The sequence below is a fragment of the Augochlora pura genome, chromosome 11 (genome assembly GCF_028453695.1).
Source record: "Augochlora pura isolate Apur16 chromosome 11, APUR_v2.2.1, whole genome shotgun sequence".
Lineage (NCBI taxonomy): Eukaryota > Metazoa > Arthropoda > Insecta > Hymenoptera > Halictidae > Augochlora > Augochlora pura.
Genome location: NC_135782.1, coordinates 2,846,185 through 2,870,652, shown reverse-complemented (window position 1 = coordinate 2,870,652; position 24,468 = coordinate 2,846,185). Strand labels below are relative to the sequence as shown.

Below are 24,468 nucleotides of genomic sequence, written 5' to 3'. Positions count from 1 at the left end.
CATTGGAAATAGATAAGTATCGTTCCACCGTGGACAATGATGACTAATATGCTTTTTATAAATTATTTTTCTACCATTTAGTTGGAATACAAGCAAAAATCTCTCACTTTTTAACTTCTACCTAAATCGAATTAAAATTCGTAGAGTAGACTTTGATCATTTATTTTAATATTAAGTGGAGAAGACAGTTTAAAGGATCACTGAATTATGCGAAAATGATGCCGCGTTTATTTCGCAAAGTAGGAAGATTTTTCGATTAGCCCAGCCACGTGTTAGCGCACGCGCGCGTTGATTCAAACGCAGAGAGAGAGGGAGAGAGAGAGGGAGAGCAGATTTTCCCGCGCGCATATTGGCCAGCAGCGTCAATTACTTTCGATTAATATCCGATCGTCGATTATCCGGCCGCGCGATTAAGTATCGGTAGCCGAAATGCGGCGACGATTTTCCATCCGATTTTCTGGTTTATTAAAAAATTTTGCATAATCGACGCGCCGCGTATTATACGGCCGAGTTAATAATCGCGTGCCGCCCGTGCGCTAATTATTCAAATTGTTTTTGCATGCGGAATTCTCGTTACGGTCGGCCGAATAATGGCCGCCGGACGCGGGAATATTTCCAGTGGCCATTTTAGCGGGCCTCGAACGAAAAGGCGGAGAAAAAAAAACGACAGTGCCGCGATTTTTGCAATTAAACTCGCTCAACGAATAAGCGAGCATATCTCGCTCGGACGTCGACGTCTGTATACTTTATTTGTAAGGTTATGTAACGTTCGCGGTGCTTGGAATTCATTGGCGCTTGCGAGCAGACTGCGCGCGCCTTACGAGTTCACGAGATAAATATTTTAATTATTGTAAAAATATTTTATTTATGATACAAAATATTATATTTACGGTAGAAATATTATATTCACGAGACAGATATTTTATTCGCGGTGAAAATAATTAAAGAACCCGTGAATTCCTGTGATAATCTCAGCACTCTGAAATTATTAAGAAGGCATTTTTATTTCACGACGAAAACAACCTTTACTTCTCGTAAACCTCTTCAAGTCTAATTACAAGTACCCTTCGGTTCATTCGCAAACTTATTTAGCAACCTTCCAGCACACTTTTCATTCTATTCATTTTTCGTTTCGTTAATTAAACGGCTTTGATGTCCCGAGGATTTTCGGGGCCGTCGTCCGTGTTAATGAAACATCCGTGGATCCCATTTAATCGCGAGAAATTAATTAACCAAGTAACAATGTTCATTCTCGGTGAACGACTAAACGCATCGCGAATCGTCAAATATTAATTAACGAGCGTGACAGTCTGTTTAAAAGAGGCAGACCAGAGTTATTGATTTCGTTGATAACAGACCGAGCTGCGTGTTAACATCGCGTCGATTAAACATTTACGGTATAATTTACAATAATCGGTCCGCGAGAAAAGGGTCGGAGATTTCGTTGCCAACAGAAGAGAGAGAGAGAGTGAGAGAGAGAGTTTTCGTGTTATTTGCTTCGCGTCGCGGCCGAAATCATCGTTGAGTTATTATTATTACCGTCGCGCTATCATTGCGCATTATCGACGTTATCATACTCTTCGGCTGCGTTCTATAATTTTCTGCAATTACGCTCCGCAACGTTCGGACGATTCTCTCTCCACCTTCGATTCTGTAATTGGATAATAGCGGCCGTGCGCGCATTCGGATACCCGGAGTCCTCCCGCCGTCTTTACGCGCCCACGAACATATATTTACAGGCGCGGTGCTCCTTTTGCAGGTTACGCCGCGTACGCGTTGACATTGACCCTGGCATTACTCCGTCCATTTATCGCGGATGAATGATAGTCTTTATCACCTTCCGTTGCCCGGAAAGTTGCCCGTATACGACCACGGCCGCGATTATTCTCAATTAATCCACACTTGCGAAGCGCGGAGACGCGTTTATTAAGACAGGACGCGTATCCGCGATATTCACTGAAAACTATACGCGGGATGGTTAAAAGACGTGTAATGTTTATTTGCGGTTCGGGAATATTGAAAAAGAGCTCGAATTAACTCAGGGAACATTGTCGTCGTCGTGTCGTATGTGGTCGCTGGAAGTAAATTAATTTGTTTGATTGTTGGGTGAAATGACTGGGTGAAATTACTGCAATCGTCTCTTTCTTCTAATTTTCTTATGGATTGTTAAAAAGAATAGAGAAAGTCTTGTTTTACCAATTTACCGATCGATACTCATACCAGCGCACGCATTGTTTCGCCGTTAATCACCAAACGGAATCCGTATTCTAAGCAGATCATTAAACGAGATAAATATTATCCGAGTCAATTGCGCGGAACAGAAAAGTTACAAGAAAACCATCTACGCGCTTTGAATAATTGTAACAAATCGAGGCGAAGCTGGCAACGTTCATAAACGTCTCTGAACTCGTTCACATCTTCGCGCTTTTTCCGCTCGTTCTTATCAGAATTGCATGAACTCCATTAATTCCGTTTACATATATATTCCCGGCTAACAAGTCGCGACGTAAATAAATGATCTATTATCTAAGACTGTTTTTTACCGAACTCGCACACGTTCGCAACGATGATGAAACGTGCGCGCTCCGTCAGCAATTAATTGGTCGCGCGCAGTACGCCACCGTTTGAATAATAACCGAGTGTCGCAAACGTGCACGGCGAAAATAAGAAAAAAAAAAAGAAAAGAACGCGTTCGCAAAAACGAACCCACGCGTTCTACATCGAATCGGGGCACGTTGCCGATTAATTAACATGCAATTATGGTTGCCACCGGCGGTTTCTCAGGAAATTTCGTCTTACGATCGCGATGCAACGTGCCGCGCTGGTCACGAACCGTACGGATCGTTTGATCAATTTTTAACGCTTGCTTTCTGACGCAACTATTCTGCCATGCTGTGAACAAATGCGTCTTGAACTCTTATATGCCATCTTATATTTACTATTCAATGCTATCTAATACTCTCTCTCCCATATTTTCTCTCTAATATTTCCTTCATCGCAATCAAATAATTACAGCCGTTCACTATACAATATATACCAATACCAAAACATTAAATATATATTTTCTCTCTCCGTCAGAAGAACAAAATTCCTCCTTGCCCAATCAAGGCGCTCGCGAAATTCAAACGTCCATCTCGAACGATCCAAGACACCTTGCAAGAACGAACACGTGCCCGACATCTCTCGTTGTCTCCGGTTTTTGTGAAGGAGAAAGCCCGGTAACGTCGTAGAAGCCTAATTATCGGTTGCTTTGATCAGGTTCTCGCTGATAATGGCGGCGAGGATGATGCGACGCGAGCTAATAAATCCGCGTCGTTTCGAACAGCTTCCGGGACAACATAACGCGCTTCGCCTCACGCAACAGAGAAGGGAGTCTTTAGCGCGGGCTAGCGACGACAGATTTGGATGATCGCCAACTTCTTAATGATGATAGACACTTGCTAACTGCGTCTGCCAACGGGACGTCACACACTGTTAAAGTCCCCCTGGTAGACTACGCGCGCCGTCTCGATGTTTAACAATGATCGATAGCGCCACCGAATTTCATTGCGTGCATCGAACCGGTTGCGCATATTACGCCGGATAATAATTCACACCGGCCGCCGCGCGGACTCTAATGTTGTGAACACGGGTCGCGATCTAATGGAACAACGTTGCTGATACCCGATACAATTGTTCACGGAGTTAGGCGACCGATAAGATTGAGATATAATGGTTATGTTTCTGGATATGATTTAAAGTGATATAATTCTATTTTAATTCGATTTAAAGTGTTATTTTATTTAAATTCGATTTAAAATGCTATTTTATTTAAGTTCGATTTAAACGTTAAAAATTATGCTTCGTTTATCTCGCAAGGGAATAAAATCAACTTCCTCCATAAAAAGCTCTTTTTCCTATATTACGAAGAGGAGGAATTGTTTGTTCCCGTATCTTCCACTAGATTACGAAACAGTGCATATTTCAGTTGTAAAACGGGTATCGAGTTCTCGTAAAAAGTGTCCTTAATCGAAGATTTAAAGGAAATATACAGTGTGCTCGCGGCGTGCTTGTTTGCTTGCACGTGCATCGCATGTGCGGGAGGATCTAATAGAAAGCGTTTCCGACTTAGATTGGAAACACAGCGCCCGTCGGAGTTCTTGGATGGAACCATTGAAAGTTCGACAATGTAGCACTCATCAGAGGCTCCTATGCAGAGACCGTCTCTCTCTCTCTCTATCTCTCTATCTCTCTACCACTCGTCCAGAGAGCTGACAGAAACCTTTATCAGATTCACCGGAACCGAGCCATACCGAACTCGTTAAGAGTCGTACAAACCGTACTCGTATACCGGCCAGAACCGAATGCGACCTACATACATGGGACTCGTTAGGATCCGTCGCGGTTCAAGGTCGTTAGGTTCCATCGAGATTATACTAAATCCATATGTCGCAGGCTAGGCTGTTGCAGATCGGCGATGTTACCCGGATTCGTCGAACCCGATCCGAAGGCTGACGAAGCTAAACAGTCCAACGTGATTGATAGCAGAGGTGGAAGTTGTTTGAAGAAGATTTTTGTCGAATATTGGAATTAATTCTTCGAAGAACATTTTGCTCGATAAATTTACGCGTTATCCATAAAACATCGGTAAAATCGAATCCTTTCAAAATCACAAACGAACACGTCTCTCGCGGCCGTATCTCGGACCGTAAATAATGATTTTCTAATAACATTGCGTACGCCGCCGAGGCGTTCTCTCGTAAAAGGGCAACGTTACAGAGGGGGACAGGAGAGGGGAGAAGTTCCGCAGCGCTGATGAATAATTTATCGACGTCGATTCCACGGATTAACATTCGGCCTCTTGGGCTACTCATATCGCGTTTGCTTTAATTGAACCGTCGCATAATCGAACAGGCATCGACGCGAGGAGGACCCGGGCAAACCTGTTCAAATTCTTTCCCGCCTGGAAATTTTATCTTTAATTATTCATTACCCCCGCGTCACGGATCCCCCTCCCCCCCTCTCTCTCGGTGATAAAAGCACACCGTGATTAATAACCGTCGTCGTTGCCTTGCCCCGCGCTCATTAAACCGTGATTACCAAGCCGAGCGGTGGCTTATTAAAATATCTTTCATTTCGCCGGGGGTCGAAGAGTCAATCGGTTCGCGGCTAAATGAAACCCGGTTGTTGTATCAAAAATATGCCCGTATGATGCGCGACACGGCCCATAGTGACTGGAATAACGAAAGAAAAATCGGAAATCAATGCTTCCTTTTAGTTACAATATTATTGAAATTTATAGAATTTTTAATTATATGTAAATAATTTAAAAAGAACTATAATAACTTGGACAACGATTTTTCTTTTTCTGTTTTCGAATTGATATATTATTAAATTAAATAAAAATTAAAGAAATTAAATAAAACGCTTCGAAATCAAGGGAAGCTGGCAAACCTTTCTTTGAAGATCGACCAAGTCCCGCGCCGCTCCACAAGCCTTTTCCTTCGGTTCTTTTTTTCCCTCGCCGCGTACGTACGCTAATGAAACGAAGAAGCGCCGCCGTCGCCTCGCTCCTCGTTTTCTAAACTCGTCGATTTTGAATTTCAAAGGGAACTCCACCCTTCCGCCTTGCATTCCGTTCAATCCAATTAACACGATCTCCCCGTATATCCGGATTTAATGCGGCCGCCCCGCCGTTGCGTCGCAGCTCTTGGATCGCAGAGGCGCGCGCGTTCGTCCTATAGGCGCGGCTTCACAGAATTTCGTGCGTGATGAATGGCGGGACAGGGAATAATGGGAACGAATTTCGGAAAGATGATTAAGGGTGCGCTGCGTTCGTAGATAGAGAGAGAGAGTGCTTCTTCGAGCTAAGATCAATCGGTCTACGAGATTCTTCGAATAGACTGTGGCCAGCTGCGAAGACAGTCGCTTGAGACGTAACGATATCGGCAGCGGTCGTCTGCCGGAGATATCGACGGTATTTATGCAACGAGCGAACCTCTTTCTTCGAGGAAATTGTAGCGCGCAGTTCAGCGATCTATAGAAATATGAAACGGCGGTGGATATCGGAAAACCATTAGTAACGGGGCACCGTAAAGTAATGAGCAAGCTGCATTGTTCGTGGATGTGCTTGCGTTTGGAAATTCGACTCGAAATGATGCTTTAAGAAATATAATTCTTTCGGTGAATTAATAGTGTTTGTATAGTAATGCATTTCACACCCTGCCATTGTATCGCAATAATTTATTTATTAAGACAAAAATATGGAAGCTATAAAAATAAAATATGTAAATTAGGAATATGTAAATTATCTTAAATATCACAATTGTTGGATTTATCGCGTCCGGCGCATTGAGAATTATTACAATATCGAATACCTCCCCTCTCGGCGTGTCCTGCCTCTCCACGAATTCAATATCCGGAATTTTAAACAATATTTTAATATGTCGCGCATTTCATGACGTGGAAATATCGCGGGATCGCCTGCAGCGTTCCATCCGGGTCACAATGTAAAGAGGGAATATTACATGTCTCCTGACGGATGAAAATAAATGCCGTTTGCGACCCGATGTGTAATTCTTTGCACGTTTGATATCCTGATTTTCTTCTGCGACGATTGCTATTAATAACGCCGCGCAACATTATATCCTTTTATAAATAAGAAATAATTCTTGTTTAAGAAAACTTCTTGTTTAAATAACAGTGAGATCAAGTGATAACAAATTGGCAATAGCAGAGAGTAATAGACAATGTTTTATTTTGCAATACTGAGATCTTTTCGGCGATTATTCTATAGAATATTTCAAGCAACTTTTTCCTTTGCGAAATTTTTCTACGAGGCGTGGTTAACTAGTTATTAATAAAAAAAAAACGTCAACCAATGATCGCCGAGCTCGACTGGCGCGTGACTGCTCAGCCAAATTTCATTCTTACGGCAATCGCCCATTGATAATCGCATGCGCGAAGGTCACTCAACTCCGCGCGGCAATAATTTACGGGAGGACAGGATAAAACTGCATACTCTCGCGTACGCACACACGGAGACGCAGGGGACGGTAAACTTGGCCGCAGTGAATTTACATTGCGCCGACGATGGCGCGCGCGAAAGGATCGTACGTTCCTTTACGGTACTGTTTGCCGTAGCCCGTAACTTACACGATTTTGCTATTTCCTCCGGCTGTCCGCGCGGCGAGCAGAGAGCCTCCGCGTTCCTCGCGCCGGGGCCCTCCTTCCGCTTCACCCTTTTTTCCTGCTTCTGTTTAGAGAACCGATGCTCGCCACCAGTTTCAAAGGAAACGGTTCGTTTCCTCTGGTACCGTGGCACGCGGCTTTCCTTATCCGGCGTGGATAGATAGCCTAATCGAAAAGTTCGGGGAACGATGAGTCGTCTCATCGCTCCTTAGAGCTTCTGTTATGAATATAATTGTAACGATTCGTCGTTAATTAGAATAAACATCGACATCTCGAGTATCCGAGAACATTGATGCCGACGCGGTATCGTGGCCACAGCGTGTAGTTCCGTTATGTGGGTGACGGCCTTTCGCCCGGACACGCGAAACGGTCCCGAGGAAGGCAATTTATTCATTCTACCAAGAACGCGACAGCGAAATACTTGCCCCGCTTTCGCATGAAACTTTTAGCGTAAAACGTTCTATGAATGGAATTCTTCGAATCGCATCACCTCTACGTTATTAATGCTCCAATTCTAGAATACCGAATAGTCGTGCCGAGTCTTGCGAACACGGCATTAACCCTTTCGAATGGCGTGCCATTTTTAGAACTATAGAATTCACCATGTTCACTACGATTTATTTATTTTAATTAATTTACTTTAACTTATCTATTTTAAGTTCTTTATTTTACCTTATCTATTTTAATTAATTTATTTCAACTTACCTATTTCAATTTATTTCGACTTATCTATTTTAACAATTTATTTATCCATTTATTTCAACAGACATAGTCTCTCTCTGATGTCTCCAATTCACACCGCTCATCCGCTCAATTTAATTGCTGAAATTCGCGTAATTAGGCTTCGATTTAAATGCACCGAGCGAGGAATGATCCAGCGACTGCAATCCGCGGGATCAATATTTGCGCCCATTGTCGATTTAGTATAGTACACGGCGTACAGCATCCAATCATGTAGCCTACGCTGAAAGCCTCTTGGTGTCGGATTCGCTAAATGCTAGGTGGGTACACGGTACGTCGGCGTTACGCGTAGATTGTGGGTATCTCGTTCGTCGAATCATAGACTATTTTCAGGAATCTGATGAATGGGTTGCACGGTGAACGATAAGCTCGCAGACAGATAAATTTACTGGCTAGACGTGTCAATTGCTCGCGAGGACGGGACTGTTCCTATTATTCGCGTAACATGATCGTTTCGAACCTAATTTAGTGCAACGATGTCGCGGACATCGATGGATCGTCTTGGATCTGAGATAATTCACGTTCGAGATTTATTTAAATTAATTTAAAAATTAAATTTAAAATTAGTAAATATAAAACTTACTTTTAAGTCTGCGATTATTCTTATCACAGTGTCTCGAATAATTCCTCGTACTCTGCCGCACCTAATCAATCATAAATCAAAAAGCCCCGCCGATCTCGGAAATTCCCATAAACACGCAAACATAGGAAACCGATTCATACCGGACGTCGCCGTCGATTCCTGCTCAATTTTCGCTCATTACTCCCGTTGTCATTATCCCGGCTACCTGCGATCGAACGCCAGAAGCGCGCGCGCGCCGCGTGCGTGCAGCTCGCCTGTGCAAGGCAAGTGCATGCAATTTAACGCGGGGCACCACCACCAATTGCCGTAATGCGAACGGCGACGGCGGAATGACCGCGGGAGGTGTGCGCTGGGTGGTCCGGCCGCGAGATCTAGGTCTTAGATCGCATGGATCGGGACGAGTGCGCGCGCGACCGCTTAGAATCGCTAGAATTGCGCGAGCCGCGCCGAGGTCCCCGCGGTTGCATCACGCACCACGGGAAATTGCCTTGCACCCCGACGTACAAGAACGCCGCCTTTTAATTTCCCCACTCGCCCGAGTATAGTATATGTATATCTATGCGCGGGATCTTTTATTTTCCGCGGAAGCGAAACTTTTACTATTTTATTCGCAGACTGTGATTTCCATGCTCGCGATCTTTGTCGCTTTCTGTATTTGAGCGTGGCCGTTGGGTGAAATGTTTTTCGAATGATTTTAGAATATGGAATATAGGTTGTAGATAATATAGAATACAGAGAATATAAAATATAGAGAATATGGAATGCAAAATACAGAAACTATACTCTCGAGAGAAAATAGAAGAAAAGATACAGAGAACACAGAACCGAAAATACAAAGTGCAGAAATAAACTATAGAAGTCGTACCCGAACCACCGAAGAAGGAAGTCGATCTCTCCGCTATTAGCAATCTTGAATAATACCTTGGAGATTTTATTCGTAGCCACGTAATTAAGGTTTAACCGAGAAATTATAACTTGCCGGCTATCAAACTCCACAAGTTCGACCTATGAATATCTAAAGAGCTTTCTACTAGCTTCTACCGCTTCTACACATGCATACATACTTGTATATATTTCTTGTATATATATTCCTAAGCTACAGGTCGTCGCCGTGAAAAAAACAAGTTGTTAGAAACTAATGTGTTCTCATCAGCGGCGTCACATTCTACGCCTTCCGAGAAGAGCTCGTTACTTTCTTTCCGCCGCTACCGGTTGCGCCCGTCACAGGACTTTCCCAGAAATAATATTAGTCGTGGAAGCGCAACAGTGGTGTATAACCCGGTTCAACGTTATAACGAGAGACCGGTAATAGGAAAAACGGGTCACAGAATCCTTCTGCTATCGTACAGGTTTTCGATGTTTACGCCCTCGAATAAAAATAGTCGGATAGGTCGATAGACCCGCGGCGCGCGTCTGCACCGGTGTGATCGTTAACCTATAAATGTCGGGCCCACCGATCTTAACATAATAATAGCGATTCGAATGGCGGCGAAGACCGTTCCATAAATTCGGAAACGACTTCCGCGTTTAGGTACGGTGCAACGTACCATTCGACGTCTGCATTTAGCGACGTCCGTCGACACTGTAATTCAATTTTAATACGGATTCGTCAGACGTCTTTGTTCGTTTTCTCGCGATGTCGATTTTCAATTTATTCCAATCTTTCGAACGCCTGATCTTTTATTAACAAGTCATTTTGTAATGAAAATTTCCTTTTAGGTATTTAAGTTCGTTGGGAGAAGGTGTTCGTTATTTCAAGTGGCATAATTTTATTTAGGGGTGCGGGAATGTCGGTGCTAAATTCAGAGACTAGGCGCTTATAGATCGTAATACAGATCAGTGTCGTCGCTAATCGTCTCATTGGCCGACTCGCGCAACAGTATTAATAAGCCTGCGACGCGGCAGACCTCATCGGTAACAGCAGCACCAGGCCGTTCTCCAATCTTAATAACACCCTCCCTCCCCCCATTTATCATCTAGATCCAATAGTCAGCGGCAGCACGTTGCTACCAGCATCCCCCTCTTCGCGTTGACTGGCTCGCGCGCTGATCATCGCTCCCGGCCCTCCGCATCCAGCCTCCTCGACGATTCCTTCTTTTCGTCGTCTAAATTGCACAGTATAGACACTGATCTAACCACCATAGGCCCTTATTCATAGAAATCGAGAGCAACCAGGCCACGCCCTCTCAGGATGCTTCGGAGAACAAGATAGTCTTTCATTTCTGCTAGGCCTGGCGGAGAGTTTGTTCTTGTTTTATAACGACTCGTGCATTGATTAGCAAAGCGAGGAAACTGTGCTCGAAAGATCTCTTTGGACCCTTGTCTTCTTCGTCTTCTCTGTTCTCTTCGTCTTCTCCGATTCGCTGGACGCTTTCTTTCGGTCAACCTTCGACCCGGCCTCCATCAGCGTCGCACTCCAGGGACGATCCACGTTACGCCGGTCCTACCGACCTCCGCGATCTTTTCTTTTCTTGTCATGGGACACCGGTGACCCATCCACGCTAACGCAAGCTCGCTATTACGGTCCTCTTTTCGATGGCTGGCCCCGTCGAAGCCCTCGCGTTGCTGCAATTTTAATCAAGAGCGCGATATCGCCGTCGCACTCCAGAGAGGAGTTATTCTAATTGGATCTGAGTTATTTTGTTAGCTTATCAAACAAGATCCTTTAACGTACCGCGCGTTGTTTAACGAATTTTAAACTGTTGAATATCGCGTGGGCTTTTTTCTTTTGCATTGTTCAAGCTTCGGGTGATTACGGGTCGACGTGCACGTTTTTTTTTCGCGTTGACGTTAATCGAATATGAAGGTTTGAGCCGGCGCTGTTTCCGAAGAATTTGTGTAATAAATTCTTTTGTTCGCGTCGCGAGTTGTCAGTCAAGCGAGCGTCGGCTGTCGTGACACAGACATTTTGGTTCGACGCCTGCTCCGCGTGTTTAACGTTTGACGTTATTACATTGCTCGCGGGGAGGGAAGTAATTCCGTTCGACGCGTTCTTTAAATTATTTATTATGGGGTGGATCGGTGTGGATAGATATTAAATCGAATTAAATGAAATAGATAAATCGAGCAATATTATATATAATATTTATTTATTAAAGTCATTTACAGCGCCAGAAATGCAAAACTATTTTTAAATCAACCGCAAATGCATCCGTAAATTTTACACCCGTGCGCCAGTTTCGAAAAGTGGAACAAAAATTTCATTGTCTCGCGTGTGAATTATTATCGGTATTATAAAAAAATAAACGATATTCCATATTCGACTGTAATTCGCGTTCCGTCTTCTCGCGGCTAAATTAATACGCGATATACTTGACCGACCGCGGCGGTTGCCATTGATTTATGCAATAACAGTGGAATAAATAAGTGATTAAATTCGGATAGCTGTCAGTTAGCCATGCATGGCGCGGGCCCGCGTTATTTCGCGCCAGGAATAGAAATTTACCGGCACGACGGCCCGAGAGAGCTGTTCGATAATTCACGAACATTTATATTTGAAAGACCGATCCGGAACCGCGGCAATTAAGGGGGGGGGAGTAAATGTGTTTCATCTATTAAGTTGTCAATTAGCCTGATAATAATATATTAATGTCGTTAGGATTTCTTAAAATCGGGAAACAGCTTCTGGGATAACGCGTACAGGGTGACCCAGATTTTCCAGCTATTCGCAAAATATTATAAGTGCGGTCTATATATAAACGCACGGTCGATCTAGTTTTTCAGGCGTGTTGCGTTACTAAATAGACAGTTAAAAGTCCGTCTGGCTGGAAATGGATTTATTAAAGCATAAACGCCGCGCGCTTTTTCTGATTCGGCGGCGCTCATTCGCGGCGGACTTTCGCTGCATCGATTTAGCGAAACCAGTATTTAATTAACGCTGAAACCGACGTGTCCTAAAACCCGATAATGTATATCGTTTTGCTATTAATATTGTAGCTGTGCATATCTCGTACGATATTTGTTACAATCGAAATTAGATTAGAGGTACGTCTGAAAACTTCTCATTTTTATAATGTTATTTGCGTATGGTTATTTTTACTTCATTTTTCTCAAATTTTGGCTATTTTTATTTTTGGCAAATATATAAATATGTAAAATCGTAAATAATCATAAACATCCCCAAAGCACCATGAGTATCATTTTATAAAATAAAAGAACCTTTCGAATATTAAAATAAAAAACACCGAATTCCGCAGTCCCGCATATTCGACAATGTGGACCGCAATATCATAAATTGCCGCGATCGCCTTCATCGAAATCAATAGGCGAAACCGTCGCGTTTCCTTTTCCAAGGCATGACGTCCCACGAGTCAACTGACTTGGCCCCTGGAATCGCCGTGTTGTCGTCATTTGCGTAATTACTAAAACTTCAGTATTTGACGAGTGGCGTCACCGGTCCCTAGTAGACCATCGTTTAACAGCAAATAAAGCAATTGCGACGGGCCGTGTCGGTGGTAACGGTTGCAAAATATTTGCCCGTCAACGCATCGCGACGGCGCTACCATTTTCTTCTTCTTCTTCTTCTTCTGCTGCTGCTTCTTGTTCCGTGGCTTGTTTAACTTCCCATGATTACGAAGGTCCCCGGCAACGGGAAATGGATCGGGGAAACTGTGCCGCTCGCGTTCGTTCCACCCGGGAATTTTATTGTCAATTATGCGACCCCGGCTGGTGTCTTTTCTTTTATCTCGAAGGGATTTATTAGATCGAATTATTCGAGGAAGGAATTGCTAGAATTATTTGAATTATTCGAGCAAAGAATTGCTAGAATTATTTGAATTATTCGAGTAAGGAATTGCTAGAATTATTTGAATTATTCGAGCAAGGAATTGCTAGAATTATTTGAATTATTCGAGCAAGGAATTGCTAGAATTATTTGAATTATTCGAGTAAGGAATTGATAAAATTATTTGAATTATTCGAGCAAGGAATTGCTAAAATTATTTGAATTATTCGAGTAAGGAATTGCTAGAATTATTTGAATTATTCGAGCAAGGAATTCTTCGAATAATTCGAATAAAAAAATTACTCAAAGAGACAAAACACCGTCCAACAAACAATATACAATTCAACTTAGTGCAACGTACAGCAAAATAATTTTGCGACTACCAAACGCACCGTGCATCTCCATTATTTCTTCGCGCGTCCCAGATTTCGCGCGACTCCGCTCTCGCGTATATTTTCATCCGCGGCAAATAAGATCCCAGCAAGAAAACGGAGTATCGCATGGTTCACCTGAAGTTATCGACTATCATTTCTTGTATCGTCACAGCGTATCGATTTCAGACTCTCGCGCGGAAAAAGAAACGGCGAGCAGAAGAATCACCGGAGAAATAGTAACTTCGTCCTCCGATGCTATTGTGATCCAGCCAGCCGGCGATCGAGCAATTCGACGCATCGTAAACCGGCGTTAGTCTTTGCCAGATGCACGGCTCGCGCGGTGGTTTACGATTCACGAATTTTTTTCCCCCCCGGCCCGATCGAAATATAAAATACCCTGCGAAATGATCTATAAACGCGCGCGAAATATCCGTGCGAAACACACGTTTGTCGAGAGGGTATTTTTAAAATACAGCGATTTCAGCGACGGCGACGCTCGCGATCATTTTCAAAGGCGGATTCGATTTCACGCGCACGGCTCGCTTCGGAATTTTTCGTACGTTGACGCGCGAACGCGCGAAAATCGACGCTAATTAGACCACGATTTTTAATTGGCGAAACAGCGGCGACGTGGTTTTGATTAACGGTAACAAGTCGCAACCTACTTCGATTCCCCTGTTTCACTTTTTTTTTTATATATTTTTATATATATATATGTATGTTTGTTAGATGAAAATATTTTTTCTCTCTTTTTAATAATTATAATTAGGTGAGTAAGGCTGTGATAAAATTTAATGCAAAAATGTGGGCAAATTGTAACAAGATGCAAAACCACCCCTAAATTTCACATAGTGAATTTAACTAAATTTTATACGAGAAAAATCTTTAGATATAAATGACTAACAAAACCGTGATCCTACATATTTTTATAAACACTTGAAGCGAATGAATGTGAAAAATAAAACCGGAGCAGAAACTCGAGAAACTAAATGTAATTCTGCGCCGATCTATACGAGAGTCGTCCAGCATTGCATTCCGTGTTCAATATTAATTAAATTTCGGCCGTCAGATGGAACAGTCTCGGAAGTCCAATAAATTCCATGGTGTTTAACATTCAACAAGCCCGAATATGGCCGAATATTATTGTTGGAGGGCAACGTGTCAAGGCTATTATACCGTGACGAATATATAGCTGCGAACATACTTTTCATCCGCTGTTCTTAACAGCGATTTATTAAATTTAAAAATTAATAATTCTTAGTTAAATATAATACTGAAAATTCAATTTAATACTAACCTTAATAATTAGCGATTAAACCTAATAATAAGCGATTGGATATAACAATTGCTGCTTAAATTAAATAATTAATTGATCTGTCAAAAAGATCACTCGCCAGCGCAACGATAAGACTTATATAGTCGAGCGCGGTTATGGTTGTCAGAAGATCGCCGCAGGCTAAACCGAAGCAACCGACGGACGGGAAAGATAAAGAAGAAGAGTTCCGCCAGCTTACTCTCGACATCGTTAATGCGCCCACACTTCCGCTCGCGGATTCGCAATCTTTTCTTTTTCCAGAAGCGTAATCGATTTCCTGTTTCCCTTCGGCTGCCGGACGCGTCGCGGGAATTAAATAAATTGCGCGCGCAACAATGCCGCGGGGGGAGCTACGTACTCGCCGTTGTTATACAATGGTCGTGGATGTTAAGGCGACGTATTACCATCGCGAGAAAAAACATAACGCGTTTCACACGATTTGCATACAATGAGCGGACAATTTGAGCAACGCGACGCCCGCGATCGACCGATTCGTTTTGAATTCAATGGCGGGGGGGATCGAGTAAATTTGGCCCACTGTTATCACACGCCCTCCCTCCTCTCTCTCTCTCTCTCTCACATGGACGAGTTCCGTGGACATCCTCGTTTTATCAGGGCTGATATTATTGTTCTTGTTACCCGTACTGTTTATTCGCCGAGAAACTAGACACGTTAGAACGCGGAGTATAACACCGTGTACACAATCTTGCGCGAAGCCGTGGCTACAGCGAGGAGCTAGTTCAAAACTTGACCCAGAAATGCAAACTGCTGTTGGACTAACGCTAACACTAAATTGCATTAACATATGATAATACACGGGGACTTGGAAGAAAGGAGGGAAAATTTCCTTGCGACACCGGTTTATTTATAATATTATATTATTCTAGTGCATTGCTGCTGGATTATTAAATTATTTTATTACCGCTATTTCGTGTTACTACATTTTTACAGTATTATATTATATAACCCTTACAAAGGGTTAAGGAGACTTCTGTTCGCGATACTCCTACGCGGTCGCCGGCCTTGGTATCAGCGATGAAAAAGAAGAGGAAGAAGAAAAAGTCGACGAGGCGACTCGCGCCTGTTAAATCGCAGCCAATGGGACGCGCATTCCTCCCTGACTGGGCGCGACTCTTCAGAGCTCCCTGGCGCACGAGGATCCTGTAGGAAGCCGCGGGGATATATGCTCCGTCATCCTTCAAAAAGCCGTCAAGTCGGGAAAATTGATGTCGGACATTTCGCATCCTTTCGTTGTAACGCATCACGGCACCGAGCGGCATAAATCTTCGCGGTCCTTGGTTAAGGAGAGGCGCGGCGAGAACGATGCCCGCGCGACATACAACCATTTTTGGTTGTCGCGCCACCGGTCCCCTAAAAATAGCGTGCCGTGGCTACTTTTACGCTACACGCGGCCGCTGTGCATCCCTTATTCTTGCCATGGCCACGGAGGAAACGAATTGCATGGGTTTTATACGGGGCCTGATGTATCGGGCCACCTGTTCGATGATTGGAGCATAGCCTAAATGAAAATCTAAAGCATGACCCATAAAAGCAAACACCCCCACCAAGCGCATCGAGCCTCCGATGCAACGACACAACGTTCCCGACGAATCGGCAATTTGTCATAGAATTGGGAATTTCGCGCGCGTCGACCGTGCGTCGGCCGTGCGTCGACCGTGCGTTGGCCGCGCGTCGACCGTCGAAGCGCAGTCTCGTGACTCCGCAGCGATACAGCTCGCGGCTCGGTGAGAACAAAAAGGGCCGAATCCGTCGTCAGAAAACGGATAGACGGCGCAAACACATCCTGTCCGATGCGCTCGCGCGTGGGCTCGTTCGGCGAGGCGAGCACCCGCGATTTTTACCTGTCGACGCCGCTCGCCGATATTATATCCGGCGGTCGTACGTCATCGCGCGTGGGTGGAAATATGACGATAAACCGGTGGGTGGGTCCGGCTCCGAACTATGTTTTGTTATACCATGACCTCGTTCCTCTCTTCTTTTTTTTTTCTCTTCAATCCCTCCCCGCGCGGCCCGACGTTCTCTCCACGGGGAGAGAGAGAGAGCGAGAGAGAGAGAGAGAGGGAGAGAGAGAGAGAGAGAGAGCGAAGCCCCACGTAATTCGGGAGCGTCATCGGGCTCGCCGAACCGCGCTATCGTCCGATCCGCGTACGCGTCATTAATCCAATTCCGTTTGCGAGGCATCGACGGTGAAACGATAGCGATAGAAGCGTTAGAGGATGGCCCGAAATTATTACACACCTCGAAAATTACAGGAGCAACGGATTAACGCGTTAACGGGGGATCCGTAGCTCTGCTGCCGGCTTGAGGGTTCTATGCATCTATTATGCATCTATTATACATTTATTAGGAATTTATTAGGAATTTATTAATCATAAATTCAGTCAATTTTGTAAATTCCATCGAAATTGCTCTAAAATATTTCTTTGCTACAAAGTTGCTTTAAAATGTTACTTTGCTGCAAAGTTGCTCCGAAATATTTCTTTCCTACAAAATTATTCTAAAAACTCTCCTCCACCTAAAATAGCTCCAAAATATCCCTTTCCTACAAACTGATTCCAAAATATCGCCCTCCTACAACCTTATTCTAAAATACCCCTTTCCTACAAACTCCATTATTCCATTTCCTAAATTGCTCTGAAATATTTCTACAACGGACATCGTTCCAAAGATACCACCGATCCGAAATAATATTCTTCTCGGAACACACGGCAATAGGTACTGTAAACTGCAGAACGAAGTGCGCGCAGTAATGTTTCAAAAGGAATATTCGATTCGAAATAGAAGTGGCGTAATGGGTCAGGAAGTTTCTCCGCATCGAACATTTATAACGATTTTAATGGGCTTCTCCCCGCGCGCATAAAGCATTCGCTGCACATTTTTTTCGTTCGACGCTTTCTGTGCCGCCGCTTATTCGAGGCCGACAATTTGCATTAACGGAATCGATGCCATCGATCTATCTCGCCGCGCCACTTATCTTCCGCGTATGATCGAATTCAATAAGCGATCAATTGTCCAAGTGAATTACTACTTGCTCGTAATCAGAAAGCGCATTCCGAGTATTGTTTCTTATTCAATTGAAGGTCACCGGATACCACTTTCAATCGCACGCCATGCGAACTAATAAATAATCGCGTAAGCCTAATGCCGAATTCTTCGCATTCCTCGTCGATGCATGCAGGTCATTTTGTTAACAGCCTCGAAATTCTTGTGGCAAAATCGAACGAACGATATTTAAAACAGTAAAAAGATTAAAGAGAATTTTATAGATATTAATATTTTATTTTTGATCTACTCAATTTTATAATTTAATTTGATTTCTTACATAGCGCTGTGGATCAGTAATTGCCTAACAAGGAGCGCAAATATATAATTACTCTGTTGACTATTATTCATTTCAATTTAATTTATGTCAATTCAATCTATTTTAATTTAATTTACTTTAATATAATTGACTGTAATTTAACCAAATTTATTGCATAAAAATATAGAGTAGAAATCGCATAACGAGAAGGGAAAACGTAACGAGAATCCTTTCGATTTGCATCTAAAATCTCGTATTTGCAATCGTCCGAATATATTTTCCATTTGTAATTTCCGGGCTGCGCTGTCTCTACACGTTTACGATGAAGTTAACCGTCAATGAATCATTCGTCAGCCTCAATGAATTCTATTGTACAGTCCGTCAGGTTTTACAAACAAGTCGACAGTAACATTTTTGAGGCCGATGTTACAACATAGGCTTACTTGGCGCGATGACGTGATCGTCCACGTTGGCGCCACTAAATCTACATGTACAGTCATTAACTGGCATTAAGTCGTTACTCGTATCATTATTTTTGCATTTCAATCGTCCGATGGAAAAATGTGGGTCGTTGAATATATATTTTATTTGAAATGGAATCAAGCAATTTTCGACTGGAGGATTTTACAATTGACATTCATTGAATTTCGGTCTTGCAATTCATTGAATTGGAGACGTGAAATCTATAGAATTCGTGAATTGAAATCCGTAGAATTCGAGACTTAGAATTCACAGAATTCAAGAATTGCAATCCATCGCGGAACTATTTAGCTAACAATGTTGCACAGCGTGTACCGTTTACTTTCCTAAGCCCGGGCATCAAACAGTGGAAGTAGAACAGTGTTACGAAAACATTTTCCAGCGACCGAAAAATTATTATTACAGCGTGGCAGTTTTCAACATAAAAATATAGAACGGAAGCTGAACATACCACTTCTGACGTCATTCCTCTCCCTGCACAGCCTTCAATTATACAAAACGCGGACGAGCGACTGTTAATAGATATTTTATTATCTCTAATTCGAGCTTCGTTTCATCAAATAAATGGCCTCCGCCCCGTCTCTACCTTTTTATGGTGGCGCGTGCGAGCACATATTCATTATGTTAATGAATGTCACAAAAGTCCCGGCTCATTATGAAATAATTGCGCGCATTCATAAAATTGCTCTGCGGATAAATCTTGCACGGGGGAGCCTAGATTTACGGTCGATTCATACGGGAACTCTTAAGGTATCTGTGCTTTAATTAGTACTCCATGGCATTAAGTTCTCTTTAATCACTCCGCTTTTGTGAGAAACGCGAAGGTAAGCGCACGAAAATCGCTTTTTAATAAATACTTAGTCCAAAAATGAGCCCTAGACAGCCTAATACCCCCGAACAGTTGCTTCAAAAAATCATAAAAAAATCCCGAGCCGTTATACGGGAATGTGCCTTCGGGGGTCGTGAAGTAGACACTTTCAGCTTCAATTTGAGGTACCTGGAGTTCAAATTGCTCCACGGGAAAGTTGTTGGAAACCCGCCCAAAGTCCAAAAATGAGCCCCAGACAGCCCAATACCCCCGAAAAGTTGCTTCAAAAAATCATAAAAAAATCCCGAGCCGTTATACGGGAATGTGCCTTCGGGGGTCGTGAAGTAGACACTTTCAGCTTCAATTTGAGGTACCTGGAGTTCAAATTGCTCCACGGGAAAGTTGTTGGAAACTCGCCCAGAGTTCACAAATGAGCCCCAGACGGCCTAATACCCCCGATGATTCGACTCAAAAAATCATAAAAAAATCCCGGAACATTTTACGGAAATGTACCTTCCGGGATCGTAAAGTAGGCACTCTCCGCTTCAATTTGAGGTACCTGAAGTCCAAATTGCTCCACGGGAAAGTTGTTGGAAACTCGCCCAGAGTTCACAAATGAGCCCCAGACGGCCTAATACCCCCGATGATTCGACTCAAAAAATCATAAAAAAATCAGGGACCATTTTACGGGAATGTACCTTCCGGGGTCGTAAAGTAGACACTTTCAGCTTCAATTTGAGGTACCTGAAGTTCAAATTGCTCCACGGGAAAGTTGTTGGAAACTCGCCCAGAGTCCAAAAATGAGCCCCAGACGGCCTAATACCCCCGATGATTCGACTCAAAAAATCATAAAAAAATCCTGGGCCGTTTTACGGGAATGTACCTTCCGGGGTCGTAAAGTAGATACTTTCAGCTTCAATTTAAGCTACCTGCCGTCCAAATTGCTCCTCGGGAAAGTTCGCGAAGCACCGCAAGCGGCTAGTATGATTAAAAACAAACGTGTTCTATTTTGAATGAAATTAACCTGAATGCCGTGGCGAGGCTTGTCGAATAGAGGAGGGGAAACTGTATGTATGGGGAAACGTATTCGACCGTGTACGTTTCTTGAATTATAGCCACGCTCATCCGAGAATTTGGCTCCGCTGTTAAGCTGATCGTTATCAGTCGGCGCTGCGAGCCTCGTGCGCGCTTCGCGGGACCCTCGTTCGTCGACCGGAGCGACGTTATCCGCGCTCCGTATTCTCGGCACGTCGTTTCTATGACTCCTCTTTCCGTGCGATGAGCGCACTCACCAAAAAACCATGGAAATCATGGTTGTACAAGATTCCGTGGAACTGTACCTCTGCCGCGACCAAGCGATTGTGAAAGTTCAGTTGTTTGTCGGCGCACGAACGAGAAGAAGACACGAGGTGCATCGAAAGTCCATCGAGCGGTTCGTCCGGACGGTATCCGAGCCGTCGTTCGGATCGTTCGTTTAGGCTATTTTTGCATTTACGTTGATTGGGTTTAATGAAGGAATAAAGGGGGTACAATTTCAATTTGTCAGAAAAGTTATTTTAGAATTACAGTAAGAATGGCTTCGAGTGCAAAGTTCAAATGCATTTAAAAATCGTCGAATAAATATCGATACGAATATTTACTCTATTATCTCATAAATCTATTTCTCCCCAACGCCGTTCCAATCCCGTAATAACGATCGGTCGTTGCGTCGAGCGCCGTTTCAAACGCACTCTCGTCAAATCCGCGCGAGTCGTATAAATGCAACCGTCGCAGCTGCAAGCAGGAAGATCGGTCCGTTTAGTAAGACCAGCAGGTGTCCCGCGATGCAACGATGCAACGTGCAACGCACACACCCCGTAACGGTAGGTGGCAGGCTAATATGCATCCAGTGAAAATACACGTCCATGATCCGACACGGACACGTCTCTGTAAGTTCTCGCCGTCCCGCGAACGACACATGAAGTCACGGTTAAAAGTGCGCCGCGCCGCCGCCATGGCTCGCTCGGACAGGCGGCTTGAAAATAAATCTGACAGAACCTCTACCGGTTCTGCCCGTTCGACGATATTACACGACGTTAACTATTTCTAGTGCGTATTTATCGCCGTATTTTTTTCCCCTCGGAAACGCATCACGCGCCTGTCCCGGCGGCGTTTTAACTGTGCCCCGTAACTACGCCGTGCTATTGCTGGCAATTACCAGCGCGATGTTTGCCGCGCGGACGATAACGGGTTACGCCGCTGCGATTTCGAGAATTTCCAGATTTTCCATGGATTTTTACGAAAATCGTGATTTTCGATGGATTTGAAATACAAATGTTACTAGTATAATTCAGAACGGTTTCGCGACTTTTTGGACACCCGTTACATATAATCGTCTCGAAACGAGACGCGCCGTGATTAGAAGGCCGCCGAAACAATTGAATTAACCAATTTAAGAATGTTGACGAGCAGAGAGAGAGAGAGAGAGATAGGGGGGCACTATTATAATTTCTGGTTAGTTAGCCGACGAGTGTCGTGATTATAATATTAGATATAATTATGTTATTATAACGTTGCAGCACGGCTTATTATAACGCGCGCGGTTCGGTTAATTGAATTTCTCAAATAATGCAATTCCTAGAGCGCATCGCGCACATGTAAAAGATAATGATCGCTCTATTTAACGACGATACAAAAACCGAACAGTTTTCTATTAAACGCGATGCACTTTAATATGCAAACACGTCGACCCAATTTTATTTCATGACCGCGTAGTATACTACCGTACATAAATTGTTCAACCGAGACATACATAATGATTTTCAAGCAAAAACCATTATTTCATGCGAATTCCCAAACAACTCTAACGTGTTATTTTATGTTCGAATATACAATTATCGTCGACCAATATTACCGGCGTAAATATTCTCACCGTCGACGTTTATTTGTTGTATTTCGTTACGTGGACGCGGTTATTAATCGATCGGGGATACACAATTGTTAAATTGTATGTGATTGTGTTGTAAAATAGATCCTTTTGAAGCAAGAATAAATTGATATATAATATTTAATAGTATATTATAATAATATATTCAAGAAGTTGCTGGATACTTTTCTGTCAAATTTATATCACACTATACCCGGCAATTATAATACATTGTTAGCATATTATAATTATTAATTGTAAATACTGTTATCGAACTGTACAGTTGCATTGTTGAATAGAATTCTCCTTTTGCATAAATGAATATAGCCTGTTTTCTATTAATTTACGTTTTGTAACATGAACATTCTATATAGACGAGTTTTAAGTAATTGTTTAGCGATCTTCCTCGACCTTTAATCTTTTACAGAATTTTTCTTAATTATAGTTAGCCATCGTCTCGGCCGTCTTTATCTCGAACGGGATATAATCGAGGCCTCGCCGAAGAATGCTGATTCATAAGGTGGAAAAAGGCATATAGGCGAGGCGAAACGGCGCGCATGTAAATTAATACTTCTCTTCCCTCCGCCTTGTTACACTACATTTTTCCGATAATTGAATTTTCCGTTAACCGATGTTCCAATAATCGCTCCCACCGCTGATCGAATTTCTTGTAACTATGGTTCTACTCTGTATGGTGTACAATCTACGTAAACGGGGGATTAAATAAAACGGAGAACGTCGAGATAAGTGTGCGAGTATATTTTTAATAAATCTGCAAACGATCATTAAAATAAATTACTTGATATTTCAACGATCTTAACGCGAAGGGAGATCAGATTATTTTAACAGCGCCATTTTATTTAGTAAAACTGTTTTATTTTCTTATGGGAATGTGGACTAATAAAATTCGGAATTTTTCGAATATAATATCTCTTAAAGTATTAAATTAAAATAAATATTAAATAGATACGACACGGCACAGATACGAAACAATGTCAATTTCTCCGAACGAATTTCCCGAAATCATTTCACCGTGAAATACGATTGCGAAGTGCCAGAAAGGAACGCGATATGAAAAGTGTTCTTACGTTGCGCGCTCCTTCGTTCTGACATGTTTAATTAGTCTACTAGAAATAAACGTCCGTTTATTATAGCGAGCCGCGAGGACAAGTTAATTATACGGCCGAGCATCGTGAATCGCTGGCTGACGAAGTAGGCTCGCAGAGTGTGGCTTCGCTTTGTCAGAATGTTAAACGCGCGGGGAGGATCGCTCTCGTCCGGCCAATAAACAAATACCATGCGTTCGTCTTCGTTAACATCTTTGTTACTTTAATGAAATTATATGGTTTCCATGTCAGATCTATGCAGGATCTTTAGTTCTCACGGTGTCCGTCGCTTTTTCTTCAGGTCGAGTCCGTGGATCTGGCTTTGAAGCTGCTGGACAACTCGCAAGTAAGGGGCAAGGTGCTGTCGGTTCAGAGGGCGAAGTTTCAAATGAAAGGCGACTCGTACGATCCGGCCTTGAAGCCGAAGCGGAAAAAGAAGGACAAAGACCGGCAGAAGAAGATCCATGAAAAGTAAGTTGCATCGATGCCATTGCAATATCTCATTCCTCGCGGTGATCGGTCAGGTCACGGATCACACACTGATTTTCTCAGCTAAAGTAATAAATCATCAAATTATTATTATAACGGAGAAATATTTTAGAAATTAATAATAGAGTAATTTGGGAATCCTATTTTTTAATTTTAAAATAATATTGGTATATTATAAAAATATAAAGCAGCGACGTAGAAATTATTTTTAAAATACAAATCTTAATACATATTTAAAATATCTATTACGATTCTAAAAATCCATGTATTAATTTCAAAAATACACACAGCACTTGCTATACCAAAATAAGCAAGTCCATTACAGAAAAGTGTCGCCAGGGTAAATCGGTATACGTCTGGCACTCGATTTACATTAGCCTTCCAACCCCTTCGTATAGTTACACTGTACACACCGGTCACGGCACAAAGATATTCTCGCCGACGTTCATCAT

The 24,468-nt window shown here is 42.9% G+C and overlaps 1 protein-coding gene across 2 annotated transcripts in view; it reads left to right on the top strand.

Moving 5' to 3' along the window:
* Nucleotides 1-24,468, top strand: part of Barc (RRM1_TatSF1_like and RRM2_TatSF1_like domain-containing protein barc) — a 54,788-nt gene that overhangs the window by 16,887 nt on the left and 13,433 nt on the right. For both annotated transcript variants that reach the window (XM_078195110.1, XM_078195109.1), the window contains exon 5: nt 23,829-23,998. In XM_078195110.1, coding sequence (XP_078051236.1) covers nt 23,829-23,998 — 170 coding nt within the window. The remainder of the gene's footprint in view (nt 1-23,828; nt 23,999-24,468) is intronic.